The 27,171-nt window shown below is 40.6% G+C and overlaps 3 protein-coding genes across 6 annotated transcripts in view; 2 read left to right on the top strand and 1 right to left on the bottom strand.

Moving 5' to 3' along the window:
* The window catches only part of GAR1 (GAR1 ribonucleoprotein), a 27,008-nt gene extending 3,994 nt beyond the window's left edge, over nucleotides 1-23,014 (bottom strand). Inside the window, exons 1-2 of one of the 3 annotated variants that reach the window (XM_026101731.2) lie at nucleotides 22,886-23,014; nucleotides 4,295-4,372 (exon numbers count right to left, since the gene is read on the bottom strand). The gene's annotated coding sequence lies outside the window, so the exon portion shown is untranslated. Of the gene's footprint in view, nucleotides 1-579; nucleotides 769-4,294; nucleotides 4,373-22,885 lie in introns of those variants that run through there. The other 2 variants (XM_064510589.1, XM_026101730.2) reach the window with 2 other exon arrangements.
* Nucleotides 3,268-19,215, top strand: CFI (complement factor I). The gene is made up of 12 exons (XM_026101728.2): nucleotides 3,268-3,386; nucleotides 4,992-5,301; nucleotides 6,637-6,781; nucleotides 8,137-8,315; nucleotides 9,296-9,406; nucleotides 10,946-11,062; nucleotides 12,256-12,294; nucleotides 12,810-12,913; nucleotides 13,616-13,731; nucleotides 14,470-14,744; nucleotides 16,880-16,981; nucleotides 18,257-19,215. Exons 1-12 carry the CDS (start codon nucleotides 3,327-3,329, stop codon nucleotides 18,472-18,474), a joined length of 1,776 nt encoding a protein of 591 aa, XP_025957513.1. The 5' UTR covers nucleotides 3,268-3,326; the 3' UTR covers nucleotides 18,475-19,215.
* PLA2G12A (phospholipase A2 group XIIA) lies at nucleotides 22,626-27,171 on the top strand. 2 transcript variants are annotated; one of them, XM_026101747.2, is made up of 4 exons: nucleotides 22,626-22,949; nucleotides 23,737-23,813; nucleotides 24,401-24,566; nucleotides 25,600-27,171. In XM_026101747.2, exons 1-4 carry the CDS (start codon nucleotides 22,739-22,741, stop codon nucleotides 25,716-25,718), a joined length of 573 nt encoding a protein of 190 aa, XP_025957532.1. In that variant the 5' UTR covers nucleotides 22,626-22,738; the 3' UTR covers nucleotides 25,719-27,171. The 2 variants fall into 2 exon arrangements, with proteins under 2 accessions (XP_025957532.1, XP_064366660.1); XM_064510590.1 differs by having other exon boundaries at nucleotides 22,807-23,058.

The following is a 27,171-nucleotide window of genomic DNA, read 5'->3' as shown; positions in this document are numbered from 1 at the left end:
ATAGTTAGCCATTTCACTCATTACTAAAAACATGCAGTCATACAAAAATCAAGTTTCCAGCTAAAGTGTAATCTGCGGTAATACCTACCTCTAAAACGAGACTAACAATAACACTATGTTTTTTACTGATATTCCTCAGAATTGAACATGGCACCGTCCATTCCCATAAGACGACTGTGCTGCATATCCCAGTCCCAACACCATGAAGGAGCACCACAAAATGAAAACATACACAGCACATATCCATAGCTCCTTTCCTGGGCACCTTCTGAAGGGCCGAAGGGGCAGACAGAACGCCAGCAGCCTGGGCAGGGCGAGCCTCACGACGCCACCCGCCGAAGGGGCGCCCTCCCTCGCGGAACCCCACCTCCCGGGCCCCGGCGCAGCCCCCTGCCTCCGGCGCCGGCTCAGGGGCCGCTCCGCGGTCCGGTGGTTGCCATCGGCCCCTCAGAGCACCCGGTGGTCACGGGCCGGGAGGCGCGGCGCGGCGCAGCGCAGCGCAGCTCGGCCCGCAGCCCACACGCCAACGGCGCCAACGGTCAGTAACGGCTGCGCCCCCCGCACGCGCCCCCCACTCACGTGTCGAGCCAGTCCCCCTGCCGCACGTGGCGCACCCGCACGTGCGCCGCCGCTGCCGCCGCCGGCCTCTCGTCGTCAGCAATGCGCGCCGCAGCCGCGCGCATGCCCAGCAGGCACCACCGCCGGTCGGGAAGCCTCCCCCTCCGCCGGAAACGGGGTCGCCCGCCGTAAAGGAAAAACACACACCAAACGCCAACCGACACTGCCGCAAAAGCCCAACGACGGGGGAAGCAACTACTTTTACGACTGTTAGGGAGCGCCCTGGCAACCGTTAACGACAGTTAGCAGCCGCGTGGCCGTCGGGAGAGGTGCGCAAGCGCAGAAGCGCGGGGCGGCCGTTGGGCAGGCGCTGGGACTGGCGCCGGGGCACTGGTTTGCGCGGCCTGCTCGCAGCAGGAGCCGGAAGGACTTTGCTCTGAAACCACTGTGTATTTTAATTGCAGAAACAACTGCATTTTTACCCTGTGTTTCGGTGATCTCAGCAGAGTGTAAACCCAAGAACCACCAATAATGCAAAAGAGTATCAAAACAAGTTGAAAGAATAAAGTACAATCAGAGCGAAAGCCAATTTATTACATCTATTAAAACAGATTTGTGTGAAATGTGCATTTTGTTAGATATGTGTAGGAGCATAATTCTTCTCCACAGAGTTGAGGGACTGTGTATACCTCCCCCTTTATAGTTTGCTGCACAGTCACCCTTATGCAGCACAGTAAGCTCTGTGTCATGTTTTACAGTGCTAAAAGAGGTCATTTATGTGCCTAGGAGCCGCCAGGTTAAACATCTAACCATGCTATCAGTTGAATCTCAACCCAGATACAATTGCTATTGTCTTGAAATAATCCCAGACCTTGGCAGGGATTGAGGGCAACAGAGTAATCTTAAATGCTAGAGGAGTCAAGAGATTAAGTGAATATTGCCTAGATTTTCATCTCTCCAGTACTGTAAAAACTCTACTGAAAACCACTGATTTTGTAAAGGCTATCGAACAGATACAGTAATGATAGTACTGGCCTAGACTAGCTTTAAAAAGGTGGACCCATGCTTCATTCTGTTATCGTACTCATTTCAGCTTACCTCACAGGCACAGGTACTCACTCTTTTCCTAGGCCACGGGGAATTCAGCATGCAGGGCATAACGGCTCCAGTCTTTCAGGGAAAGAAACCCTCCATACACACCCATACAGAAGCCTGCCACAATGCAAGCCTGGTGCGTGGGAAGCATCGTCACAGGCAAGCGAAAGGCAGTCTTTTTTGGAAAGCCAGGGAAGTGTTTATCAGCTCCCCAGAGTGCCTCTGTTTCGGCCTAGTGTCCAAAACAAACAGCCAGGTACTCGTAGTCCAAGTCACAAGGTAGACATGTAGCTAAGAAGGGCTTCAGGTGATGGAATGACCTCAGACTGCACACAACTAATTCTTCCTTAAAGAAAACAGGAATCTCACAAATCTGCTCTGATGGGTCTCAAAAGTTCTCCGTGTAGAAACTAACAAACCCACCATTTAAGGAAAAAAGTATACATTTCCGACAATGGCATGACAGGAAAGTAACTAGTAACATGAAAAAAATTACAAAAATGAAAACCACAACTGAACAAAAAAAGGAGCCGTGACAACTCATAGCAACACATGACTGTGGTGTTAGAGAACAGTGGGGTCACAGAGGCAGTGGAAAGCAGTGACATGTGGAGACTATGCACCACATGTGGGGAGAGCTTTCTTTGTCATGGGTACAATTTGCATCTGATGTGGACAGTGTTTACCAATCCCACTTCTGTGCCTGTAAATTATTTGCTTGATGCCCTGGAGCCCTTTTTCACCTTCTTGTGACCACATTCGATTACGTTCTGTTCGTTTCATCTGCTTGTAGCAGCTGCATATGGCAATAAACATTATCCCAAGCACTGTATGATCAATGGCTTCAGCAGTCCCATAATCCAGTCTTCTGACCAACATGTGTTTCAAGCGATCAGGCCTTTTTGTTTTAATGTTATTGTGTGACACTGAGCTCCAAAAAACTGGGAGGGCAGACGGGGTACTAGATGTCTTAACAGGAAAGAGATAGGACCCTGTCCCTGCAAACTGCTTACCTGGAAGCAAATTCTGTTACCAATTTCTTGTAGCCTGTACTGTAATTTGTGGAGGGTTTTGGTTCTGCTGTTTTGAATTAATGTTTTCCTGGCTTTCAAAAGATTACTTCAACTATTTGTCAAATACTTGAGCAATTTTCTATAAAAATCTTATAATATGAGCCAGTAATTTAGCTGACTATATAGTGGATAGTACATGCCTATTAGTATTTCTTTCTTTCTCTCTCTCTCCCCCTCCATATATATGGAAATATATATATATATCTGTTGTGTAAAAACACATTTATCTTCAACAGTAATTCATCTGATAAACATCAACACCTACAACTAGGAGAACCAGCCTGATGATTCCATCAGTCTCCTCTGGAAAAGGAAAGGAAAAGTGTATTCTTAATAAGTTTTTCCTCTTAATCATTTACTTTAAAGCCTTTGCTTTTGTTATCTCTTCTTGCAGTTACAGTAAAACCAGTTCGAATGAGGCAGGATCCCTCTAGAGAGATCAGATTTATCAGTTAATAGTTGAGGCTCCTGCACTTTATTTCTAAATCCACTTTAAAGTATTTTGCTAATGGTTAAAAATTAAACACAAATCAAACAATTGACATTCAAAAGAATCCTAGCTGGAGGATATCTCTCTACAAAGAGAGATAAAACTTCATCATGAGAGTGGTTCCAGTTTTCTTGGTTTTCTTGTTTCTCTTTTATTTTTGTGGAGCAGAGGTAAGAATTTATTTTATTGTGGTATCACTAATTTATTTTAAAGAGAGTCAAAAAGTTTACTTTTATAAGTAAAAACTTTTTTTTAAGTTTCCTTTCATAGTATTAATCCATTTGTTTTTGCCCAGTCTGAATATTTGAAGCTTGCTATTTCTCTTTCATAATATTGATTCTATCTGGGATTTACATTAGCAGGCTTCTGGAAAAGATTTTAATTATGATCCTAAGTGCAATTTACAAGCACAGCTGACCGGAGAAAGGTGCAGCAGTTCGCCCTGTCCCACTTTTTTGAGAAAGGAGATTATGTTCTTAACTTCTGACATGGCAACATGTCATAATGCCTGGAGTTTTGCTCTGGAATTTCTTCTGGCAAAAGTGTCCCAGAAAGTCCATATGGGCTCAGCATTCATCATAACTTGAGTCTTTCAGCAAAACCCTTACATAAAAATCAGCAACTTTGGTTCCCATTCAGTGAAACTCACGAGAAACATCCAGCAGAATATGGGACTTATGCCAAGCCAGATCTGGCTAACAGTTTGGCATGCAAATTTAGAGATAATGCATTGGATTTCACTGACCTGAGAACAGCAGAAAGAATTTAATAGGATTATACAACTGTTAAAAATTGCTTTGGATTAAAAACTGCCCCAACAATATCCCCACTAACTTTACTAGGGCCAGGATTTCTTCCCAAGAACTTTAAACTTCAGCTCTTTTGATTCAGTGGACACAGTCAAAGTTGAAAAATCACATTTGAGGACTAACTTTTCCCTTATTTTTTATGCAAAGTCCATCCATATTTTTTTCATGTTTCAACTTCGTTCCTACCTACAGCTCTTACTAAGCATAAGCACTCAGCCAGCAATGGAGCTTCTGGAGAGCTGCATGAACATAGATATAGAGCCACTCACCTAGAGATGGTTGGTTGGAGAGTCAGAATCAGCCCTTGCAGTCCAGTAACGATCAGTAATCACATTGCAAATCCACTGCTGTGCAAGATACAGGAAAAAAGATGATCAGGAAGGACATTTCATTTTCAAATTTCTTGAAGATACTTATAAATACTTGTTGCTTTAGCAGGCTTTACAATGGAACAAATGTTAAATTTTACATTCCTTTATTTGCTTCTAGGTAGTTCATTAATATTTACAGGTGGTATTTGAACTCAAAGCCAATTAGGCCAATAGAAACATCTCAGAAAAAACATTAAGCTGCTACCTTTTTTATTTTCCTAGTGTTTAACTCCTATTATGAACTTTGCTTACAATCCCATTGCTGTGGTATGTTAAACCACTGGCTTAAAATGTTTATAATCTGCTGTGTACTCCAGCTGATGTTTGAACAAAAGTGAAGTGTTTGCGGGAGACCAGTAAGAGCAAAAATCACACCAGGTGAATGATCCAGAAAGAAGACGACTCCCAGACTGAGGTGGCCAAAGACAAGGGAATAGACACCGTAAATGAAATTTATTACTTCTATGCACATAACATAGGAAAAGGTTTGTGAGAAAACACACTGTTGAAGAGAGGGATTTGCAGAACTTGCAACTTGGTAGCTGTTGTAATTCCTAGTCTTACTTGATTTTTTTTTTAACTTCGTGCCTTGCAGAATGGAGCATCTAATTCTGAAGAAAAACAGGTTGAGCCTGTCCAGCCAGCTGAGCAAGAAAATTACTTGATAGAAGAATGTTTAAGTAACCAATACACACACAAGTCCTGTAAAAAAGTTTTTTGTAACCCATGGGAACGATGTGTGGAGGGAAAATGCCTTTGTAAACTTCCCTACCAGTGCCCAAAGAATGGCACTTCAGTTTGTTCTACCAATGGAAAGCAGTTCCAAACTTACTGTCAGCTAAAGAGCTATGAATGTCAACATCCTGCAGCAAGGTTTCTGAACGAGGGAAACTGCGCGTCTGGAGGTATTAACATCTCCTTTTCCAAAAGATATCAGTCATTCATTTGCAGCAAAGTAGATGCTTTACTACTTACAGCTCAGAAAGCCTCTTCATTTCCTTGCAGTAGTAAAAACATAAACCAGAAAATGAAAAGACAGTGAAAATTGTCAGTATTTATTGATCTTCATAAAACTTACACTTACGCTTCTGCTGCTTGTATCCTGCTCAAGGTATCTGGTGGAAATGGAGGGAAGGGAATGAGGCAAAAGAGTGCCAAGGTTTCCATCAGGATGTTAAATACGGTGGGAGGCACAGAGGGAAGGGGCCTCCTGCGAATGTTAGCAGAGAGGATTTCATTCTGAGGGGGACAGATACCTCACAGGAGCAGGCGTTCAAGCAATGGAGTCAAAGGCTGCTGAGGTGTGTCTGGGAGTTCATGGGGAGAAGGTAAGCCACATTCACCTCAAGAGTGAATTTCATCAAAACAGAGCTATTGCTCTGCAAACCAGGCAGGTTTGTATGCTGCCCAGGCAGGTGCTTGTTTTCTCCTGCTTCTCAGGCTGCATCAAGCTACTCCTCAGAGCTTTGTCAGCTCAGCCTTCACCTGCCCCTCCCTCCCCGAGGAAGGTGTCCGAGTACATGGAGAAATGGCTCCTGCTAAATAGGACAGTGGCATCTTAGCAGGAGCAGCTGCTGTCCCAAGCCATCATCCAGCCTCAGCCCCACCTCCCCTGTTTGCAGGGCCCAGGACTCTCCTGCCTCCGCTGTTCCAGTACCATCCCTCCCTTCTACCTTTCCCCACAGAAGCAGCAGCTCAGCCCATCAGCCTCAGGGTAGCAAAAATCAACTTGCCTGTACTGCTGAGAAGTACCTGAGAGCCTCAGTGTGGTCCTTAGGCACTCCCTACATGGCTTCACTAAGTTAAGGGGGGGGAGCTGAATCCACTTAAAAAGCTGACGTTTTGGTACAAAGTTAATAGATGTGGGATCTCGCCATCTCACTTGACATGTTGCTGACTATGATGAAACTCTTGATACTAAGATTCGACCTTTTCTCAGCAGACCTTTGCATACTCTTATGAGGTAGGAACCATTATTCTCGATTTCCTGAAACTGGCATATTTGGAGAAAGTGACAGGCTCAAAGTCACAAAGTCAATCATCAGAAGAATCAGGAATAATACCTAAAGCTTCTGTTTCCCAGTCTGTTTTTCCTTCCATATGAACTTTTGCTGTCTACAGGAGATAAAATTATGTCTGCTTTATTTCTGTGCTGTTTTTCAACTAAAATGCTTCTATATAATAAGATTTTATTTGGTGCTTTTTTGGATTTTTCTTTTTTTTTTTTTTTTTTTTTTTAGAAACATTTGAAATCTCTTTGGGCTATGGAGATTCAAGTCTGCTTCGAGTAAAACCTGCAAATCACAAGGAGGACTTTTTTGTATGTGATAGTGAGTGGACTATGAATGAAGCAAATGTGGCCTGCAGACACTTTGGCTTCGAGTTGTAAGTTTGGAGAATTTATCTCTGGATAACTGTAATGGGTCTGAGGAAGTACTGATGCTTATGTAAGGGTCAGTTATTGCCAGCCAACAATTAATAAGTCAGAACACTCATGAGCAACATATCAACTATAATATTCTCATAAAGCTTCTTAAATTGACACGAGAATGAAAGACAAAACATAGTTTTTTATATTCTATTACAAATAACTTCTATTCAAACCATAATTATTTTTAATTTAAAATAAAACTGAAGACCAATGCACAAGTTTTCTGTCAGCTTAGTGCAAGGGAATATGCGTAGATGCACCATCGTCGAGTAACTCTGAGCAATACATTGTACTCAGAAGTTACCTACTCTGGCTGACTACAGGGCACAGCTTTGCTTTGCCATTTGCACCAGCCAGACTAACAAGAACCAGAACAAGGCTTTCTGCATACGTTGCCCGGGCTGCCACTGCTTGCTCTGCCCACCAGGAACAGCTGAAGCTGCACAGAGTTTGTTCTTTACCTTGTGATCGCATAGATGATCTGAGTTACGCACTCAGCTCATCCTAACACGTTCGTTTTATATCCTGTAAATAATAACTCTACAGATATACCACTAATTTAACTTAGGCACGTAGGAATGACTCCCTCAACCCTACCTGAAGACCAATGCTATCTCACGCTGCCCTAAATTGTCCCCTTTGGATGAGAAATATTTCTCAGTCCTGATCTGTATCTCCCTAGATAGCACAGACAAAGGTTTGTCCTGAGACAGAACATTCAGTCCTTGAGTCCCATTGTAAGCCTCTGTAGTTACTTATTTACTCAATCTGTATTTATTCAGAATAGGGAACGCACACATATGCTTTAACAGGATATATCATTCAAGTGAAAACACAGCTACAAGGGAGATGATATTTATTAAATCCCAATCTTGCAGCTGCCTGAGCTTCCTCAGTATGCATTGATTCTGATGACATCAAGGGTATTCAACCTCATGCAGGATGGTTTCCAAATTATGGCTCATCTGTGTCCATACAGAGATAGGACTGACAAGGTGACAAGTCTTTTTTTTATATAAGCAGACTCTTCTATCATAATACATGGTGACTCTGGCAGAGCTACATATAAATCCAGGCCAGTGCTATGCAAGTTTGCAAAAATTTCCACTTTGTTTTACTTTTTCTTCCAAAGTAGAAGAATCTCCTACTCACCCCTATACCATTCTATACAAAGTCTGTATTTTTTTCTTAGCCATGACCAAAATTCTTTATCCTTACACTGGAGAAAATCACATAACGTCTAAATAATAAAAGCAGTGGACAATCCATTCTTAAATTATGTAAATTGTTATTATTTGTGTCTTCACAGAGGTGCTGAATATTACGAGTCCAATTCTAACATCACAAAATCTGCCTTAAATTCATCACAATGTTTTCAAATAACTTGCAGAGGCCTAGAGACAAGGCTTGCTGAATGTTATATAAGGGAGAAATCAAGAGACAGTAATGAGGGATTTGTTAGTCTTCAGTGCCATGAAAATGTCAGAGGTCAGTATTTTTTATTTGTAAAGATCTATTTGGAGTTGTTCATTTTCAGTTTATTTTAAATACATGTAATGTATGACCTAGCCTGCTGAACTCCCAGCCACAGCAAACTTGCATGGAAACCTTTTGATATTTTTAATAATCTTTTCTCAGTCTTTAAGATAATTTTCAGTATTGAGTTTATTCAAAATTGGAAAGTAATTCACTGTTGGTCCTAAAATATTTTGACAGATATTTCCCACTCATGGTTCTGTTTGTTCCCCCTTCCCTTCCAAGGGTAGCAAGGTATGTTGTATCCTGCAAGTCATGTCTCTCCTAGGTTAGCTGGTAAGCAGATAGGTGACAACCTCCTACTCATTGCTTTGTCTAGGAGGAAGATGCACTTAAGACACTAGTAGCACTGTAGCCAGAAAAGTGTGGCTGTAAGTAAACTGCCAGCACAACCTGAGGAGTTTTGGGCCTCCTCAGTTTCTCACTAATATAAGGGAAATTAGATCTTTGTTTCAACTTCTAACAGCTCTCTATTCTGTATAGTGGGTATTCTTTGACTTCGATAGCATCAGTAGGAGATGTTGCTGGTTAGGAGAGTTATGAATCATCTCAGTTTTATTATGTCACAAAAGCTGAAGTTTACACACTCTTGGTGAGTTCCTTCTAAAGGGGGAACATCCATCCTCTTAATCCCATGAATCACTCAGCAGTGGGTTTGAAGCGATTATTTCTATTTTAGTCCTTGTTTATAAAAAATGAAGTTGCCTTTTGCCACGCTACTGGAAGTTGGAGGAAGAAAATAAGTGGTCACATTGAAAGTCCAATGAAGAGAGAATTAAAACAATAAAAAGATTACTACTTATTTTACTGAGCCCTAAAATGCCTAGGGCCAAACTGTTTAAAGAATAAAATGAATAAGAAAAATATTTCCTTGGGCAGTTGTGAGCCTACAGACATTGCCACACTAACTTTGCTTTCACCCTGCTGCACAGATTGTTCAGCAGATGAGTTCCGTTGTGTCAATAACAAGTGCATTTCTTTGCGTAACACCTGTGATGGAATCAATGACTGTGGAGACCTAAGTGATGAACTATGCTGTAAAGGTAATATTTACTTACTTTCTCAGCTGTTTGAAAATCATTCAGAAAACCATTCCCAAAGAATCCTAACAGTGATGCAAAAAGACTCTTTTGCAAAAGTCATTACATTAAGGCAACCAAACTATAGTTTCGGTATAGATAAGTGCAAAAAAAGAGACATAACAATTTTCTGAAGCAGGCAGGTGATCTCTGAGGATCTAGATTTCCTCTGAGAATGAGGAAATACAAACAAGATATTTAGGAGGCCATCAAACATTGATATAAAAAATCAGCTTTGTTAGATTAAATGAAAATGTTTTTTTAGTTTGGAAAAATCAATAATTAATTAATCATCCAATAAGCCATCTTTAAACCAAAGAAAGACCTTTCTTAAATGCAAGATCATTCATAGAATAATATATATGTCAGTTCCTGGTGCAAACCTTGTTCATGAACAGTCGTTCTTTCAGCATCAGCAATTCCAACTGCAAAATTTTTCATTGGAAACAAGGAATAGAAGTAGCTCACATAACCTGAATACTTTCAGAAATTGGGTTTCAGGTGGCAAACTATAATATAGATTACAAATCCCATCACTACCCCTAAATAATCTTTACAAATAATTTTGTAGTTTTACAGTTGTCAGTAAATTTGATTGGTGAGAAGAATCACAGAAACTGATGGAAACACAATCACAGGTATTTTAGAAGAACAATAAATACATGTGGCTTCATATATTTAGAGGAAATGTATTTAGATTTTACTTGACGAAAATGGCACTGTTTGTATAGGCTGAAAGCAATGCTCACTGGAGTCAACAGAAGTCTTTCCACTGAGTTCAGTGGTCTTTAGATCATATTGAGATATCTGGATACTTTTAGACACTGTCTGATGTTCTATTAAAGAGATACAGCCTTAAAAAGCAGATTGATATAAGATTAGAAAGTAACTCCAAAAACTCTGCCATAAATCCAAGCATTGCTTTGCTTTTCACAACATACAAACTGATCACAAGAATAAAGGGAAAGGGGTTCCCAGGCTTATAATAATGTTTCATAATAATCAAGAATGTTAGAAGAAAAGAGTCATTAAATCCAGTATTTTCAAAATAGGACTCTTGATTCCTAATCCTACATTTAGGCATCTAGGTCATTCAGTCAAAAGCCTAACTTGGACTCCAATCTGGGGGGAAATTTGGCCCAAGCATCAAAGTCCTCATTTTGAGATGATCAGTAATGCTGGCAGAACTGGAGGTCCTTTGGCTGAGTTTGAGTGTGAGCACAAGTTATGGATGAAACTGATAAGGAGTGATACTTGCTTAGTAAAAAGGCCCATTTTTTTTAAGGTCTTAAACCTTTGTTTTGAGATTGTAAAATGAAGACAGCCAAGTATTCATTTCATTTTATATTTATAGAGCCTGCTTTCATTATCTATTTATGAAAAACCAAGTCCCTCATAACATGGCTATTACATTGTGTTCATGTTAAACAAGCTCTCTAAATATGTGAGGGTGTTGAACCATATGATCCTGTGCTTGACAAATGTAATTCTCTTTTATTACAGCATGCAGAGGCAACAGTTTTCATTGTAGGTCGAATATCTGTATTCCAAATAAGAACGTCTGTAACAAAGAAGCCGACTGCCTCACAGAAGAGGATGAAACTCAACTTCTCTGTGCAGGTTTCCTTTTAAGAACTTTTTTTGTTTCTTTCTTTCCATTCTGCTCAATTACAGCTAGGGACTACACCATGCATATTATTAAATTATTTAAGAGATTAACAAAACAAAATGCATGCAAGAGTTCATCTTCCCAAGGTTATGTTATGCATAGTAGGAGATGAATAAAAGGTTAAGTACTTTTCCTCCTCTTCCTTTGAGAAAAGAATGTCAAGAAAACTAAAGGAAGGGGGAAACTGCTAAGGTTTCAGGAGGCTTAAGGCAGATTATGTCTTTTGCTTATACAGCCATCTACCAAACTAGTATCCCGTATCTGTGAAGAAACTCTAGACAGGGCAGGCAGGAATATTTTCCTCAAAGATAAGGAACTGAACCAGTTTGTTAATATAGTAATTATTCTGTGGTGTTCTGATCACTATTGAAAAGATATTTGTTTTGTTTTGAGCTTACAATGTTTTTCCTTGCTCTGATGATACAAAGTCTAAAGCCAAAAAGTAAACACTATTGGTAAATGGTGACTGGTAAAGGTAAACTGAACTCTAAAGGTAAACATTATCCTCAGTAACCTGAGAATAGGCCAAATCCTCTGCCACCATTTAGGAACTGAATTCAATGGGCATTTTGTCTGAATAAAGGCTGACATACCAGATCCAAGGAAGTATTTTTGAATGCCCTCCCTTACCCTGTTTAAAGGAGAACGTAGCATATAACAGCATCATCTAAATTGAAAAAAACAAAATCCTATTACCTAATGCTCCTTTGGGCTTTAGAAAAGTCCCAAAGGTTGATGGGGGAGAAGGAGGAAGTTCTGATGTTTCCTGGTGGAGGAGTATGTGCTATCACTTGAGAGATCAAAAGACAAAAAAGGCCATTTGTTAGGGTTCCTTTGCAGAATGGTTCTCTAAGCATGGAAAGCAGAGGACAAGTCAAGTAATTATGAATCAACATGTGCTGGATATAGGTCACCCATAGGCAGAGGCAGCCAAGAAAGTGCCTCTTAAGAAGGGAAACAGCAGGCACTAGGCTGACAGAATATTTCTATTTGTGTGAAATGGTGTGCGCTTGCGGTTTTAAAAACTGTGACTGTTTAATATTTTAAAAGTCCACCACGATTTTGACACATAAACATATATTCAAGTAATAGAACAAATTTAAATATTTGCAAACTTTTTTAGTATTTCATTATTCTACTACAGATAGAAAAAAAGATGTTGAAAATCACAGTATGGATAAAGGTAAGTGTAACTAACCCTCCATAAACCACTGCTTACCCTCTAATATATGGCTTTCCAGCTACCAGCCAGCTTCGCAGATCCAGAGCACTCAGATATTTGGACTTTGTGATTCAGTAGTATACAATCTGGGGCTTGCTATTTGTTTCGCTTTCCACTAATTTCAACAATGCCATAGTAGTTTATCCTGGCTGAAGATCCACATCTGCATGTTTTGGCAACTGATGGAGGTAAACTCTAAGCAAGTCAAAGTGAACTGCCTTAAAATTATTTGCCTGAATGCTGGAAATGGAAAATGAAGGGAAATAATGTGATGCTAAGACACAATTTTGAAAGCAAAAACAGTTGCAGAAATTTTCTGTCTTTGCTCTCCTGCTACTGCAGCTACTGACATACTCACAGCACTCAGGTTTTCAAAATAAACAAACCTGTCTCAAAACAAAGATGTAGGAATTATGTTCCCAAAGTTTCTGATGTAGTGCCTGAATTCTGTGACATATTTTTCCTTTTTGTTAAAGAAAGAAAAATGATAAAGACATTTCTTCCCCAAATAACCTGCGGTCTTACAAATCATACATTAACTCGACGGAAAAGAATCATAGGTGGAGAAGTTGCGAAAAAGGTAAATAAATAAATAAATAAATAAAATAAAAAAACTTACTAGATAAGAGTTCATTCAGTATCAGTTTAAATGGGCATTGTTGCCCATCTGTTAAAATGCCTGGAAATAACAAAAGCAGCTATAACGCTAATTTCATGTCTTGCAGCAGTAGTGGCATTGCATTGAATGAATGTAAAAAGCAGCAGAATTCATGAGTAAAATATTATGGAGTTGTAAAATGGAGCATTATAGTTCAAGGATACATTGAAAATGATTCGGCAAAATACTAGAGAAATAATTCAGCAAAATACTTAACATTATAGCTAGAAATTACAATTTTGATGAAACAGAATTTAAACCTAAGCCTTCGAATCAGGATACAGTCATAGATGCTATACTTGATCATACTGAGTCAGATCCTACATTCCTGATTCCAGATCCTGTTTTGCTGGCTAGAGGGGCTATCTGATAGAAAGCTGGGGAGAAAGAGAGAGATCGCACAAAGTTAAAAGAGTGAGCAAAATTACTGCATTTTGGAATATACACCTTCCGTATTAGGTGGAGCACAATTCATGGGCAATTTCTGGGCAAGAGCTTTTGGATTTACAGTCAGATGTAGTCAAGGAGATGAGGTGATACAAAGGACTATTTCCCTTTACACACTACAAATAATAGTACAATTATTAAAATTTAATATTATTTGGATTTTTGTTGTTTAAATAGGGTGAATTTCCTTGGCAAGTGGCAATTAGAGAAACTGGTAGTGAAGGTGCAACAGTGTACTGTGGAGCGGTTTATATTGGTGGCTGTTGGGTTCTGACCGCTGCACACTGTGTCAGGTAAAAAGAACAAACTGGGAAATGATTCACTTGTAAGGCAGCAAAATTAATTTGGATATTACTGCTCTTCTCATCTACTTGTTTGTTGACTCCTATTTGCCTAGTAAATAAAACAGTTAAGAACACCAGCTCACCCAAGTTAATGATGGAAAAGATTCGGAGAAGGTAAATTATTTTGGCAGTGAATAGAAAGATGAAAAAGTAATGCTGGTTTTGAAGAGACATAGCATTCTTCAGTCAGATACGAAGCAAGAAGGAAAGGCTCAGCATAACCACCTTGCATAAAAGGGTGCTATAAAGGACCTCCTCTTTCCCAGATCACCTCTACCTTGGGGAGGTGCAGGATCTGTTCCACAGTCTGTCCCTGATGGGAACATATCCCCCAGAAGAAACAGGCTGGCCCCAACATCCCTTCCACACCTGCTCACTGTTCTTTCACACAAAACTGAGGAGACACAAACCCCTGCTTTCTCTTTGTGACAGCCCTAAATACAGAAAAAATACTAAAGGCCAGCATCTTTATTAGTTGCAGTACTCATCAGTAAGTGTCATCTGCCTTGCATTTGCTGCACTTGAGAAATTCCTGGACATCAAGTCCAGAAAGGAACTATATGTACGTAATATGAATTTTTATTCTATAGAAACTTTGATAAAATGCAAAAATTTACTGCTAGTGGAAACATGCAAGTGTGCTTGTGTTAAGCATCAAAAATACTTTATTTTGCTCTCTTTTTCCAGAGCAAATCGAGTTCATCTGTACCGTATCTGGATTGGGCTGTTGGATACAATACAGTTTAACAGAGAGACAGATACTCACAAGTTGAAACGACTGATAATCCACGAGAAATACAATGCTGCAACCTATGAAAATGACATTGCTTTGCTGGAGCTGAAAGGTTTTGGAAGAGGAGAATGCTCCCTAAAGTATACCATACCTGCCTGTATTCCCTGGTCAGAGTATATGTTCAAGCCTGGTGATAAATGCAAGGTTTCTGGGTGGGGACTAGAGAAAGGTACATGATTTAGTGCTTACTACTAGAATGTATTATTTATATCTCTGTTTTACAAATTGTGGTCAGGTTTAATTTTGAAAAGGCTCAAGAGTGGTGTGCGCAAAGCTCTCAAAAAAAGGTTGATTGCAGAAAACAGGCCATGATTTGGCATTCAGCTATCATCCTGTTTGTTCTCCTTCCTGAACAGTGTCCTTTGTTCTGTCAGCCATTTAGTAAATCGGTCTGGAAACACCTCTGGTTAAGAAGTACCCTGACAAAAAGAAATGTTGATTTTTCAGCTGGATCTGTTCCCTGGGCTGGTTTGTCCCACAGCAGCACAGACATTTGTGTCAGCTGGAATGAGATGACAGCATGAAGGAGACCTACCCCTAGCAAACATACGTATTTGTTGAGATATTCACACACATACCTCTTTTCAGAGGAGACAACAGCAGTTCAGTACCTTTTGGGTATATGAAAGAAGTGGCTGTAATCACCGATTTAATATTTATACGGAGACCTGCTAAAGGTATTTAACAACTGGCAGTTAGTAGCTCACTATGGCTCATAGTCACAGCGAGTTCTCTGTCTCCTGCCCTTGAGCACCTGAGCTACTGCCAACAGTTTTGAAACTCGGCACATCTTGTCTCAGCCGTGTTTGAGTTTAACCCAGAGAAGGCTGCACAGAGACAGATAAGCCAGATGAAGTCACACTTTCAAAGATTTGGGAAGCGCTTGTTTGGTATTATAGAGTGATTACAGCCTGGCATTGGAGCTACTGCATGCTGGCTGTGAGGCTTCTTCTGCCCATACTCAGTAGCAGTCATAAGGCAAATGCAAAGTTAGAAGTTACTAGGAAAGGGACAGAGAATCTCCTTAACCTTGTGAATGCATAGTTCACCTGTATCTTTAATATCTGGTCCCCTCATCTCAAAAGGGGATAGTAAAATTGGAAAAAGCTCAGAGGAAGGTAACAAGGATGATCAGAGGCAAGGAAGGGCATCCATATTAGGAAAAACTAAGTGAGGTAAAACTGGAAGAGATGGCTCAGTGAGGGGATACAAAAGAGGGTTTATAAAGTCATGAGAAAAACTGTTTTTTCAGCCTTTCTTCCCAAGCAGCTATAAAGAAGTGTTTCTTCACAGTTGGAACTCCTTGCTCTGTATGGGCTCTAGAGGCAACTGAACAAGTTTGTGGACGAGAAATCCGTTCAGGACTACTTTATGCATAGAAACCACATCTGGGTCAGGAAGTGCCCTGAGTTGGAAATGGTTGGAGACCAGGAGAGTACTAGGGAGAAGTGTGACAAATATTACTCCTGTGCTCATACTCTTTCAACAGAGCTGTTTTTGGCCACTGCTGAAGATAGGGTACTGAACTAGATGCACCTCTGGTCTGAACCGTTGTAGTTAATACTTCAAAATAGCACTGACTGAAGCCATGGAAGAAAAGGTTAAGGAAACCTGCAAGTAAAACTGAATCTTAGCCACTTAAACCACCACCCCGTCATCCCTATAATCTGCTGGAATCCGAAGAGCTCTGGACATACATAACAAGTTCGCTTTTCAGCAAGGGGTGATTATCACTGTCCTCAGGGGCTGTAGCAGCTGCTTAATATCATCTACAGAATTCAAAGGTTGTGTGGAAAACCTCTAAAATTTTCTCCAGGAAAATAATTTCCTATTTTGTTTGTAAGTGTCCTGTGATTTAAATTACACAGTTTAAAGGGAGGGAAGAAATGCAGATATGAGAGCTTGGGAGAAGCAAAACCAGACATTTCTAACGGTACTGATTAAGGATCTCCATTTCACAGAAAACAATATACCAGTTTCCTGGTGTCTGAAAATGTTGATATGGAAAATGGCAAAAAAGAATTGAGATAGTCAAGCAAGGGGAAAGGGTAAAAATATCACAAAATGAAAACATTGTATTTAATGCTGCAACTCAACCACTCTGCTTTTGTTGTGAACCATATGGCTGATGTACTCCAATACACATGGGGAGAGTGTTAATGGCAGTTTATCTGGTTTATAATACTGAAGATTATATTCATTAGAAAAGCAAATATAAAACTTTCACCTTATGATATTAACTATATTGAAAGTGTCTACTATGCACATTTTTAATTTAGAAAAAAATATTCTTTTCTTTTCTAGGTTATACCAAACAATATGTCCTGAAATGGGGCAATGTTAATTTATTTCAAAATTGTTCTGAATTGTATCCAGGACGCTTTTTTAAAGAAATGGCATGTGCAGGCAAGCATCAATTTTCTTACTATAATTTGTTTTAAAAAGTCACCATCGAAACCATTGTTTAAAAGATCTGACATACTGGCAGGAAATCTTTAAGACTTAGGAAATACAATAAACCGATTGCACACCTTTAGCAAAATGCTCTTTACCTTTGAAGCCTAAATACACCCACCATTAAATACATATTTATAAGCAGAGTTGTGATGACAGTATGCCAAGTTTCTGTGATTATCTGGGTAAATTTCAGCATGCAATTTGAATTCCGTATTTTAAATGCACAAGCACGTTACAGCCCACTGAACTGCCTACCTTTACTATATTTGATTCTGATTCAGCAAAATATGTAAGCAAATGCCTGTCTTAGAGCACATTAGTAGTTCTGTTGACTAGAACATGACTATTCACCTGCTCAGACATTCGCTACCACCATACTGTAACCCCAGGAAAAATACTTCAAACTTTTCAAACTACCAGAAAGATTAGTCTGGCCAGGAAACATGCTTTCTATTGGCTGAGAACTTCACTCTTAATTCATTTTTTCATGAGCATTACATTTGCCAAATTGATCACTGAAAGCTGCAAAGAACTGTGAATCCTACGCATCTGAGCCTTAGAGCTGATACTTGGTGCTCCAGAAGGTACACGCTTTGACTGAGACTATACAGTTAGGGCAGTTTGCCCTCCCCCTCATCCCAGCATCCATTATGCTCTTTCCTGAATCTCCCCATCTATTTTCATCAAGCTTGTAGAGAAATGTAATTTTGAGGCCTCTCCATCAAGCTTACATGAAACTAGTCAATGAAATGTTTGGTAGAGAGGACACCAAAGCTGACACATAGGCATACACACAGTATGATCACATACATACACTTCATTTCCATAGGAAACCACATTACAAGTCTTTGTACCTTTTCCTTCTAGCTTTTATTCACTTTTTAGGAGCTACTTCTAATGATATAAAATACAATAGGGCTGAATTCTTCTCTATTACACAGAGTAAAACAAGATTCACATCGCCCATGATTACACCAAAGCAAATGAGGGGAATCTGGCCACCTACAAATGTAAAAAGAGTCCCTGCACTTAAAAAGAAAGGAGGAGGAATAGACCAAAGGTGTTAGGAATCTCTGTTACTGGTGGCTATAAAGTGCCATTACCTGTGACCATTAGGCAGCCATGTCAGGAAATGATATGGTCCTAAAAACCACCTGAGCTCTATTTTCTGTGCTAGGTTATATATGAACTTAATTTTGCTTTTTCTTTCTTCTCTTGCTTCAGGTACTTATGATGGTTCCATAGACAGCTGCAAAGGTGATTCAGGAGGACCCTTGGTCTGCTTTGATGAAGAAAATGTGGCGTATGTCTGGGGTATTGTGAGCTGGGGTGAAAACTGCGGGGAGCCTGGTCACCCTGGTGTGTATACAAAAGTGTCCAGCTATTATGATTGGATTAGCCGTCATGTGACAAGGAGTCTCATTTCACGGTACAATATCTGAAGCTCTGAAAAGAAATTATTTTCTTGTTATCACCTATGCAAAAGTGAAGAACAGCCCTTTGTTACAATCAGCAGTCATGTAACTTAGCAACTGTTAGTACAAATCTTTAAAGAATATATTTTGAAAATGCTTAGAGCTTTATGAATACCATGGTTTTGAAGGAGCCTGTGGGGAAAGAATTCTGTAGTCACAGGAGTCCACGGCAAAATTCTCTAATAAAAGCATGCTCACTGCAGGGAAGTTAAAATATCTGTCCTTTTGTTATTAAATTGGCGTGGTAGGGGTGGGGGTGTTTGTTTGTTTGCTTTTTTACATTTCACATTGCATTTAAATTGGGGCTGTATATGGTTTTTAAGATGGACAACAATACCGAAAGCAGTGGTTGGAAAATGACTGACACACTGGTGATACATGAACTTCACAGAAAGGACAGCAGACAGAATACTTTAAAGAAATTCTACCACCTCAAGGTGTAGGTCATGAGAAACTTTCAGGATGCTGCTTTGCTTGCCCAATGATTCTTTAGACTTACTGAGAAATCAGATTTAAGACTGCTTATTCATTAACAGATTGAGTATTGTCATAAGATTTGGGTGACTAATACAATTACCCAAGTAATTACTCTGGTCATAGTTCCCTCAGCTACAAAATAAGTCAGTTTTTATCTAGTTAATATACCTTATCTGATCATCTAGCTTGTGGCAGTTTTTTAGCTCTAAATTCTATTAATTTAACTGTAGCTGGTCAAACAACAAAGGAATCTTAAAACCTTGCATCTTAAATAATATAAAAAGTGTCTTAAATAATAAGTGTCTTTACTATCTTAAGTTCTCTGTGTATATACAGTTCTGGTACTTTAACAAACTCAAGTAGGGTTTTACTGCATATAAGTATATCTATAAAATACATGTCAAGTAAATATAAAAAATAAAGTATAAAGATAATACATACATACCTAATTAAAATTCTACAAAAACAAGTTACAGATTTTAGGTTAAAAAGGAATACTCTCAGTCATAAAACAGATTCTTAAATTAGCAAGAGCTTCTTACACCAATATACAAAACCATGAAACAGTAATGCGAAGAAAGAATACAATCCTTACAAGGGCCTGATCCTGCACGGTAAAGTCAGGGGGAGTTTTGCCACTGCCCGAACTGATATAGAACTGGCCTACCAACAAAAAGGAACCATGAAGCAGAAAGTCCTTCTGCTTTCACCAACCCTTAAGATGAAGTTCTGCCCACATCGTTATTAGGAAGCCTGTACTGGCGCAGGGCCCGAAGGACCACTGCATAATCTGCATGTTTTTAGACAGAAGTGCTAGTGCCTGGTATAAGAAAATGTCAGTCTATATAGAATAGGCTCACATTTGGCAAGAATAATGCCTACAAGGAATTATGCAATGGGTAGGCTAGGCCCTGCATCATCTACAAGACAGGCCTGCATGTACACCTGTGCTTTTAGAAGTGTCAGAATTTTTGGATTGGTACCCTCAGCAGAAAACCGGCAAGTGACTCCAGAACCATCGCATTCAGTTCTATGAAACTGCTAGATAATTTTACAGCATACTTCACTCAATACTAATTTACAAATGTTTTTAATATCTAATTTAGTTTATTCCTCTCAATTAATTATGCTGTTAAATAATGACATATGTCCACACAACATGATTTTTTTTTGCTAAATAATTCACCATAGTCTGCTTTAGACAGCACTTTTACATTTTCATTGATTTATTTTTCACCTCTTACACTGTCTGGTAAAAAACTCACAACAGAGTGAATTTGTCACATGTGAACCCTTTCAACCATCAGTAATGAAAGTAAGGGAATGAACTGCTCCTCTTATCCCCCTGACAAGGGTCCCTATTTGGAAAAGTATTTAAGCATATTCCTCTTAAGAACTACTTCCCTGAATCAGGGTCTTTGTAGAGTAAGTAGTAGGGGAAAGCTAGTTTTCCAGGACAGGTGTATGAAGAGCTCCCTCTTTTGTTTGATTTAATTAACTTCTGTCAAAAATTTTTTCCATCTATTTCTTCAGTAACTACAAATAATACTAAACACTCAAGCTGAAAAGAAAAAACAGAATATTTGTCATGTATCTTTCTGCCCTGCCTGCCTTTTGGTCTGGAAGTCACTCAGTTTTCTTTCCATTTCCTGTTCTTTACAGTTTGTCATGAAAACCGAGTATTACTATGTTCTGAGGGATTTCATACATCTTAAAATAACACCTTCTTCACAAAAATAAAAACAATTCCTATGTGGTTCCACTTTAGCTCATCTAAGAAACATTTGGAATTTAAATATAAAATTAATGCATATAAAAAAATCTGGAATGTTTTGCAAGTGAGTTCATTTTGGCCTGATTTTTCTTCAGCAGATCAAGACTGGGCTTTTAACGTTTAATAGACAGACTTCCATTTTGCCTTCTTTTACAACACCAACTTGCACATCTGCTGGTGTTTCCTGAAAATGAATCACTCATATGCATAAAGGTCGCAGGATCACTTTCACATTTAACATCATAAAATGACTTTAAAATTTTAGAACATTCAAAATATATTCTTTGTTGCATATATATTTTCTAAATTAGTATGTTTTCCTAAAGGTTATGTTTTTCTAGCACTATGTGGAAAGTCATCTCCCCGACTGTACAGAAGGAAAGGGGAGTGTGTCTTTGAGCACACGGCTTCTGTGGGGGCAGTGTTTGCTCAGAGCAACCAGACTTAGGAAGCCTGGATAGGGCCGGTGCTAGCCTGCTGATCCTCCCCTTCAAGCCAATGGCCACCATATCGGAATGGCCGGCTAGAAAATCAGCTTTTTATCAGCTTTTTTCCCCCACCCCAAATCAGCATTTTTTCCCCCAAAGCCATTGCTGTGTGTTTCACATTTAGCAATGCCAGGATTACAGTTTCTGACACAGTGACCAAATAAAGGTTTTCTGAAATAAGCATCCTGAGGTTTTGTATGATCTAATAGTGTTGGTATCCTCACCGGGCTCTGCTCAGCCAGTGCCACCATGTCCTGTGCTACTGGCAGCCAACAGCACTCCCGAACAATCGCTCCTCCTGGAGCAACAGGCATGGTGACCTGCTAGAGACTGAGGCCTTTCTCCCATGGAAACAACCTGTGTTGCAACCGGCTAGGTGCTAAGGCACATATTGCAATATCCCATCTTGCCATCCTACCGATGGTTTCTGCTATGGAGAGGAAATGTTCTGCAATTTTTTTCCCCACTTTTTGCCCCTTGAAGAAATCATTATGATGTTCATCTCTCTAACCCACTCTGCATTTATCTCTCTAAATATGTGACTGCCAGTAGTAACACAGAGAAAGGTGGTTTTGCCCTGATTAAATGACTCTTTGGGGGAGGACTACCCACCACAGACCCAAGCCGAGCAGCGAGGCTTGCCAGGCACACCACACAGACATGCTCTCACCCTCACCAGGGGTTTCTGCCTCCTTTCTAGACTTACGTTAAAACATGTTTTTCCTCTCCTCCAGAGGAGGAACCGGGAAATGACTCCAGAAGGATCCGGCCCTTCAGCCCGGCCGGGGGCCGCACATCTCAGACACCTGCGGCAGCAGCAGGAATGGGGGCAGGGGGTGCTAGGATTTCTCAAGATGGAAAACCAGGACGCACTTCAAGCTTCCATGGAAATTCCCACATTTTTCCAGAAGCGAGGCCGCGGCCCAGAAAACCCCTGGCTTTTACCCAAACCCACCCAGCAGGGGCCTGGAGGCAGGCGTCTCTGAGGCTGGGGTGCGAGCGCCCGCCCGTTAGGGGCCGTTGGGGCCGTTACGGCAGTTGGGGGTGGGGAAGGGGCGCGAGCGCCCCGCTCTGCCAGGGGCCGTTGGGGCCGTTACAACCGTTGGGGGGGGAGGGGCGCGAGCGCCCCGCTCTGCCAGGGGCCGTTGGGGCCGGGGAGGCGCGAGCACCCCACTCTGTCAGTGGCCGTTGGGGCCGTTACGGCAGTTGGAGGGCGGGGGGAGGCGCGAGCGCCGCGCTCTGTCAGGGGCGGTTGGGGCCGTTACGGCCGTGGCGGGGGAGGCGCGAGCGCCCCGCTCTGTCAGGGGCCGTTGGGGCCGTTACGGCGCGGGGAGGGGCGCGGCGGCGCGCGGCGGCGGAAGGCCGGCCCCGGCGGGCGGGCGCGGGGCGGGCCCGGGGCGGGATGGCGGCGGGCGGCGGGGCCGGACCGGCGCGGCGCGGGCGGGCGGCGGGGGCTTAGCGAGTGCCCGGCGGGCGCCGCTCGCCGCGGGGCATGGCCCGCGCCCTGCTGTTGCTGCTGGCCTGCGCCTGGCTGGGCCCGCGGCCGCCGGCGGCGCGGGGCCAGGAGCCGCCGCAGACCCCCGACTGGCGGATGACCCTGAAGACCATCCGCAACGGCGTGCACAAGATCGACGTGTACCTCAATGCGGCTCTCGACCTCTTGGGCGGCGAGGACGGCCTCTGCCAGTACAAGTGCGGCGATGGTGAGGCGGAGCGGCACTCTGGGGCGCGCTCAGCGGGCTCCTTTTATACCCGCCTTGCTTCTGCGTGATTCATCGTCTCGTTACTTGTGTCCGCGCTGCGAGTTTCGGGGTGGGTTTTGTGGTGGCATTACCAGCTCCACAGGACTGGCCGTGGCGCTATCCCTTTTCCTGTCTCCCGTGGAATATGCGCTTTTCCAACATGTTTTTTCTTCTCTGTTACTTTTAATTGTGGCCTCAGTGTGTTTCCGGTACCAAAATAAGGTGAAGGGTCATCTTAAACTCGCTCTGCAGTTTTCCATGACCTGAGACATGAAATCTTTCTGTACTGCTAAATGTTCAGGGAGACATGACTTCAGCAGTAACTACTAATTCAGGCTTTATTGTAGAATTTTCTATGCTTGTACAAATAAAAAACAATTCCATGTTTCATTCCAGTTTACAAAAGTTAAAGTAAAAACAAAAATGCAGAGTAGTATTGTTGATAGCATCTACATCATAGAGACCTTTATGGTAAGTTCATTAATACTTCAGAAAACTTTTATGTTCTTTAATGATTTCCTGCTTATCACACACTTCTTAACTGCTTTATTAATTTTATTAACTCAAGCCATTTTTTTAACTTGTAATTTGGATAAGATCTGTTGATATTCAGGTGCCTGAACATAGGTTTAGTTCAAAAATATGGCTGATACTATCTTAAGCCCACCAAATGCCTCTTACGAGTTTTGACAGTACTAAGCTTCTGTGCAAAAAAAGCTATTTGAATGTGATAAATTCCCTTTTTCAGGATCAAAGCCCTTTCCCCGCTACGGATATAAACCCTCACCACCAAATGGTTGTGGATCGCCTCTGTTTGGAGTTCAAGTAAGTTTGTCTGTTCTTTGATTTCATTGTGTGCGTGGTCTTTCATACACGAACTTTCCTCAGTGCAGAAGCTCTTTCCCTCCCTCATTCTGAAGACGAGGACAGCATCCATCAACCATGTTCCCACTTGCATTAGCTCCAGCACGTGCTTTGGTAACGTTGCATGGAAAATGTTAGGACTATAAACAAATGTAGCACAAAGATTTTCATCATTGACCTAAAATATTACAGAGATGAAACAGAATGTTGATTAATTTATAATCTTTTGATAAAAATGTTTTATTCTCATGAATATTTTCAAAAGCATTGAGTAACCCTAACAGTAGCCCTCTGTTTGTGTAAGTGGAGGGTGTAGCTCTTATGCTCCCTGCTGGCACTAATCCATTTTCCATAATACTAGAGAGGAAATGGTGATTAACTTGTTAGAGGAGAACTGCAAATTACAGAGGTAAGTGAATGACAGCTGGATTGGTTGGAATGACAGCTACATTAGTTTTTAATTTCTAACTTTCATGTTCTGTCATATTCAGAGACTGTCTTTCCTAGCTGGAATATCTACTAATGGTGGAGGGGGATTTTCTTCACAGTTTGACATTGGTATCCCTTCAATGACAAAGTGCTGCAATCAACACGACAGATGCTACGATACTTGCGGCAATAAAAAAAATGATTGTGATGAGCAGTTTCAGTCGTGCCTCTCCAAAATCTGCAGAGATGTGCAAAAAACACTTGGAATATCAGAAAGTGTACAAGGTAAGTCTGAAAAACACGCTTTTCTTCCCAGGTTTGACTGAGCTACATTAACGCCATATTTTCATAAGTCGATGCTGTTGCTAAAAGAGGCAGTCCTAGCCTTGTTCTCTCCCTCTGTCGTGCAGCATTTGTACAGCTGAGCGATGACACAACATGGGAAAGTGATCAGGATTAAAACTAACCCTGAGAAAAAAATGATGCTCCTCCCCATCTGGATGTACCCAGACGGGAATATGACTTCATAAAAATGTGTGTGTAATAATTGTTGTATTTCCCATAGTATAGTTAAGTATTCTTTGTTCTACTGGGTGAATTCTAAATGTCTACTATATATGATTGCTAGTAAGCTGTAGAAAAATATTTATTTGTTTCCTTTTATGAAGTAATGATCTTAGAATAATATACAGTTATAGTGTAAGCACTTAATGCTGTCCCTCAGTGCATATATTTTAGGTTTTTCAGTAACAGCTCATAGAATATTCCTTCTGATTGTCAGCCCACATCTCAATTAATACATGATATAACCGTGCTTTTAAAACTTGGACAATGGTGCTTTTACAGTAAGTAGTTCCACTGAACAGTCAGTTTTTAGAACAAACCTGTGTTTGCACCTCTCAAATTCACAGGACTGCAAAGAAGTCATATTGTTAGTATTTTGTGTCAGAACCGGTGAATATTTGTTCAATTCTGTTGAGCTTCTGTTAAAGATAGCAAGCTTTGCACAAATAGGCTTGCAAAGAGTGAGGGGTAAAATGGCTCTTTCATCTTGCCAAGACTAAGGGATGTTTCTAACACAGATAATCCATATGCAATGAATTTTCTTGCTTATTTTATTTTGGTTGGAATATGAAACATCATTAGTCACAACTGAAATGATTCTGCATTGGTTCAGTCTTTCATTTGATGGTCTCCTCGCTATGCCCAGACAGGACTGTTTCTTTCTTAAAATCCCTTTCAGGTTGCTAGAGTCATTTCTATTAGTTTCATATTCCATTTAAAGAGTGTTTTTAACTAAACTGCTCTTTTCTTGCAGCTTGTGAATCAACAGTTCAGCTGTTGTTTGATGCTGTTATACACTTAGGATGTAAACCCTACCTGGACAGCCAGAGAGCTGCATGTATGTGTCAGTATGAGGATAAAACAGATCTCTAAAAGAAGATCTGATTGCTCATGGTGTGGAATAAAGTAAAAGACTCAACTGGAACGTGGCCAGCGTTCGGTTACAAAGCTTTAGACTTTTCAGAAGGTAATATATTAAACACTGACATGAATATACTGGTTTGAAAGCCACTACGATGTTCTTCCTAAAGTTTAAAACAAAAAAATACATCTATCAAGCCCTCTTTCTCCCCCCCCGCCCCATACCTCATGAGCTTGGAAACTGAAATTAGTTTCCTTTGGCATATGTCTGTATGCTCAGGGTGTGCTGCTGTAAAACACTAGTGTCTTTTTTTTACTTTAAAAAAATCGTAAAGAACTGCATAATAGGGAAATCAGAGGTGCAGAAGAGCTATATTGAATTCTCAGATTTTTTTTAATGTAGGTCAAATTTTAAGTTTACTAGCAGTTGATGCATCTGATGGCTCCAACAGGAAAGACTATTTTGTGTGAGTTTAATATGGCATCTTAAATATCCTGTACTTTCGTGCTTTTGGTGGAATCTCACTGACATAAACTGACTTCATTTCTCTCTGATGTATGCTCTCCTGTGTGGAAAAAAGACCAGAAGAAGCCCTTAACAAGAGCATACACCTGCACTACATATTTTTACCTGATTATACATCAAACTCAATTCTGCAGCACTTTTCAGATGAAACATGTTGATCCTTCTAAGGCTTGACCACTAAAATGAACAGTTTGCAACCTAAGGATATACTTTTGATTTGACAAAATGCTGAAATGTAGTTATGTTATTTTAAAAATGAATCTTAAGTGTTTATTTTTCAAATAAAACATTTTGGTGCTCTGTGCATTATATGCATGGAAATTATATATTCATTTGTTCAAAGAGGTCGATTTATATTTGTCTAGTGGTACAACTTGGTTATTTTATTATCTTTGCTTTCATTCTGTTGAAAACTAGAAGAAAGTTCCACGGCTGTAGTCAGTGTGCCTAACAAACCTTGTTATTTAAAATGCCCTCTGTGAGGCTGACAAACATTTGACTGTGTATTTCTGTCATCTCTCCTCTCTGTGACTTCTCTAACTGAAATCATCTGATGTCTGAATTATTTGGGGTTTGTTCTCTGTACTGATTTTCCATTGCTTATCTCTAGTTGTCAGACCTCAGTTAACTTTTTGTATTAGATACTCTGTCATAAAAACTTCAATTTCTTCTCTTGCTGCCCTGATTCTGCCTTAGAAGTCCAAAGAGGAGAGAACTGAAAATTAAAATATTACATCTGTGAACAGGGAGTGGAAACTATACAAAAAGCCTAAAATTTACTTGACTCATGGACTGTAATGTGATTTCTTATCTGGAAATACTTTTGTATGACCGGTTGTTTGTGGGGGTTTGTTTTGTTTGTTTCCACTAGAGCCTACTTTACATGACACTGAATGTAAGTGTGCCTCCTCTTCGTAGAATAAAGTTCCTGATAAAGTT

Source organism: Dromaius novaehollandiae, chromosome 4 (assembly GCF_036370855.1).
Source record: "Dromaius novaehollandiae isolate bDroNov1 chromosome 4, bDroNov1.hap1, whole genome shotgun sequence".
NCBI lineage: Eukaryota > Metazoa > Chordata > Aves > Casuariiformes > Dromaiidae > Dromaius > Dromaius novaehollandiae.
The sequence above is the reverse complement of the archived record's forward strand: the minus strand, read 5'-3'. Positions and strand labels throughout refer to the sequence as shown.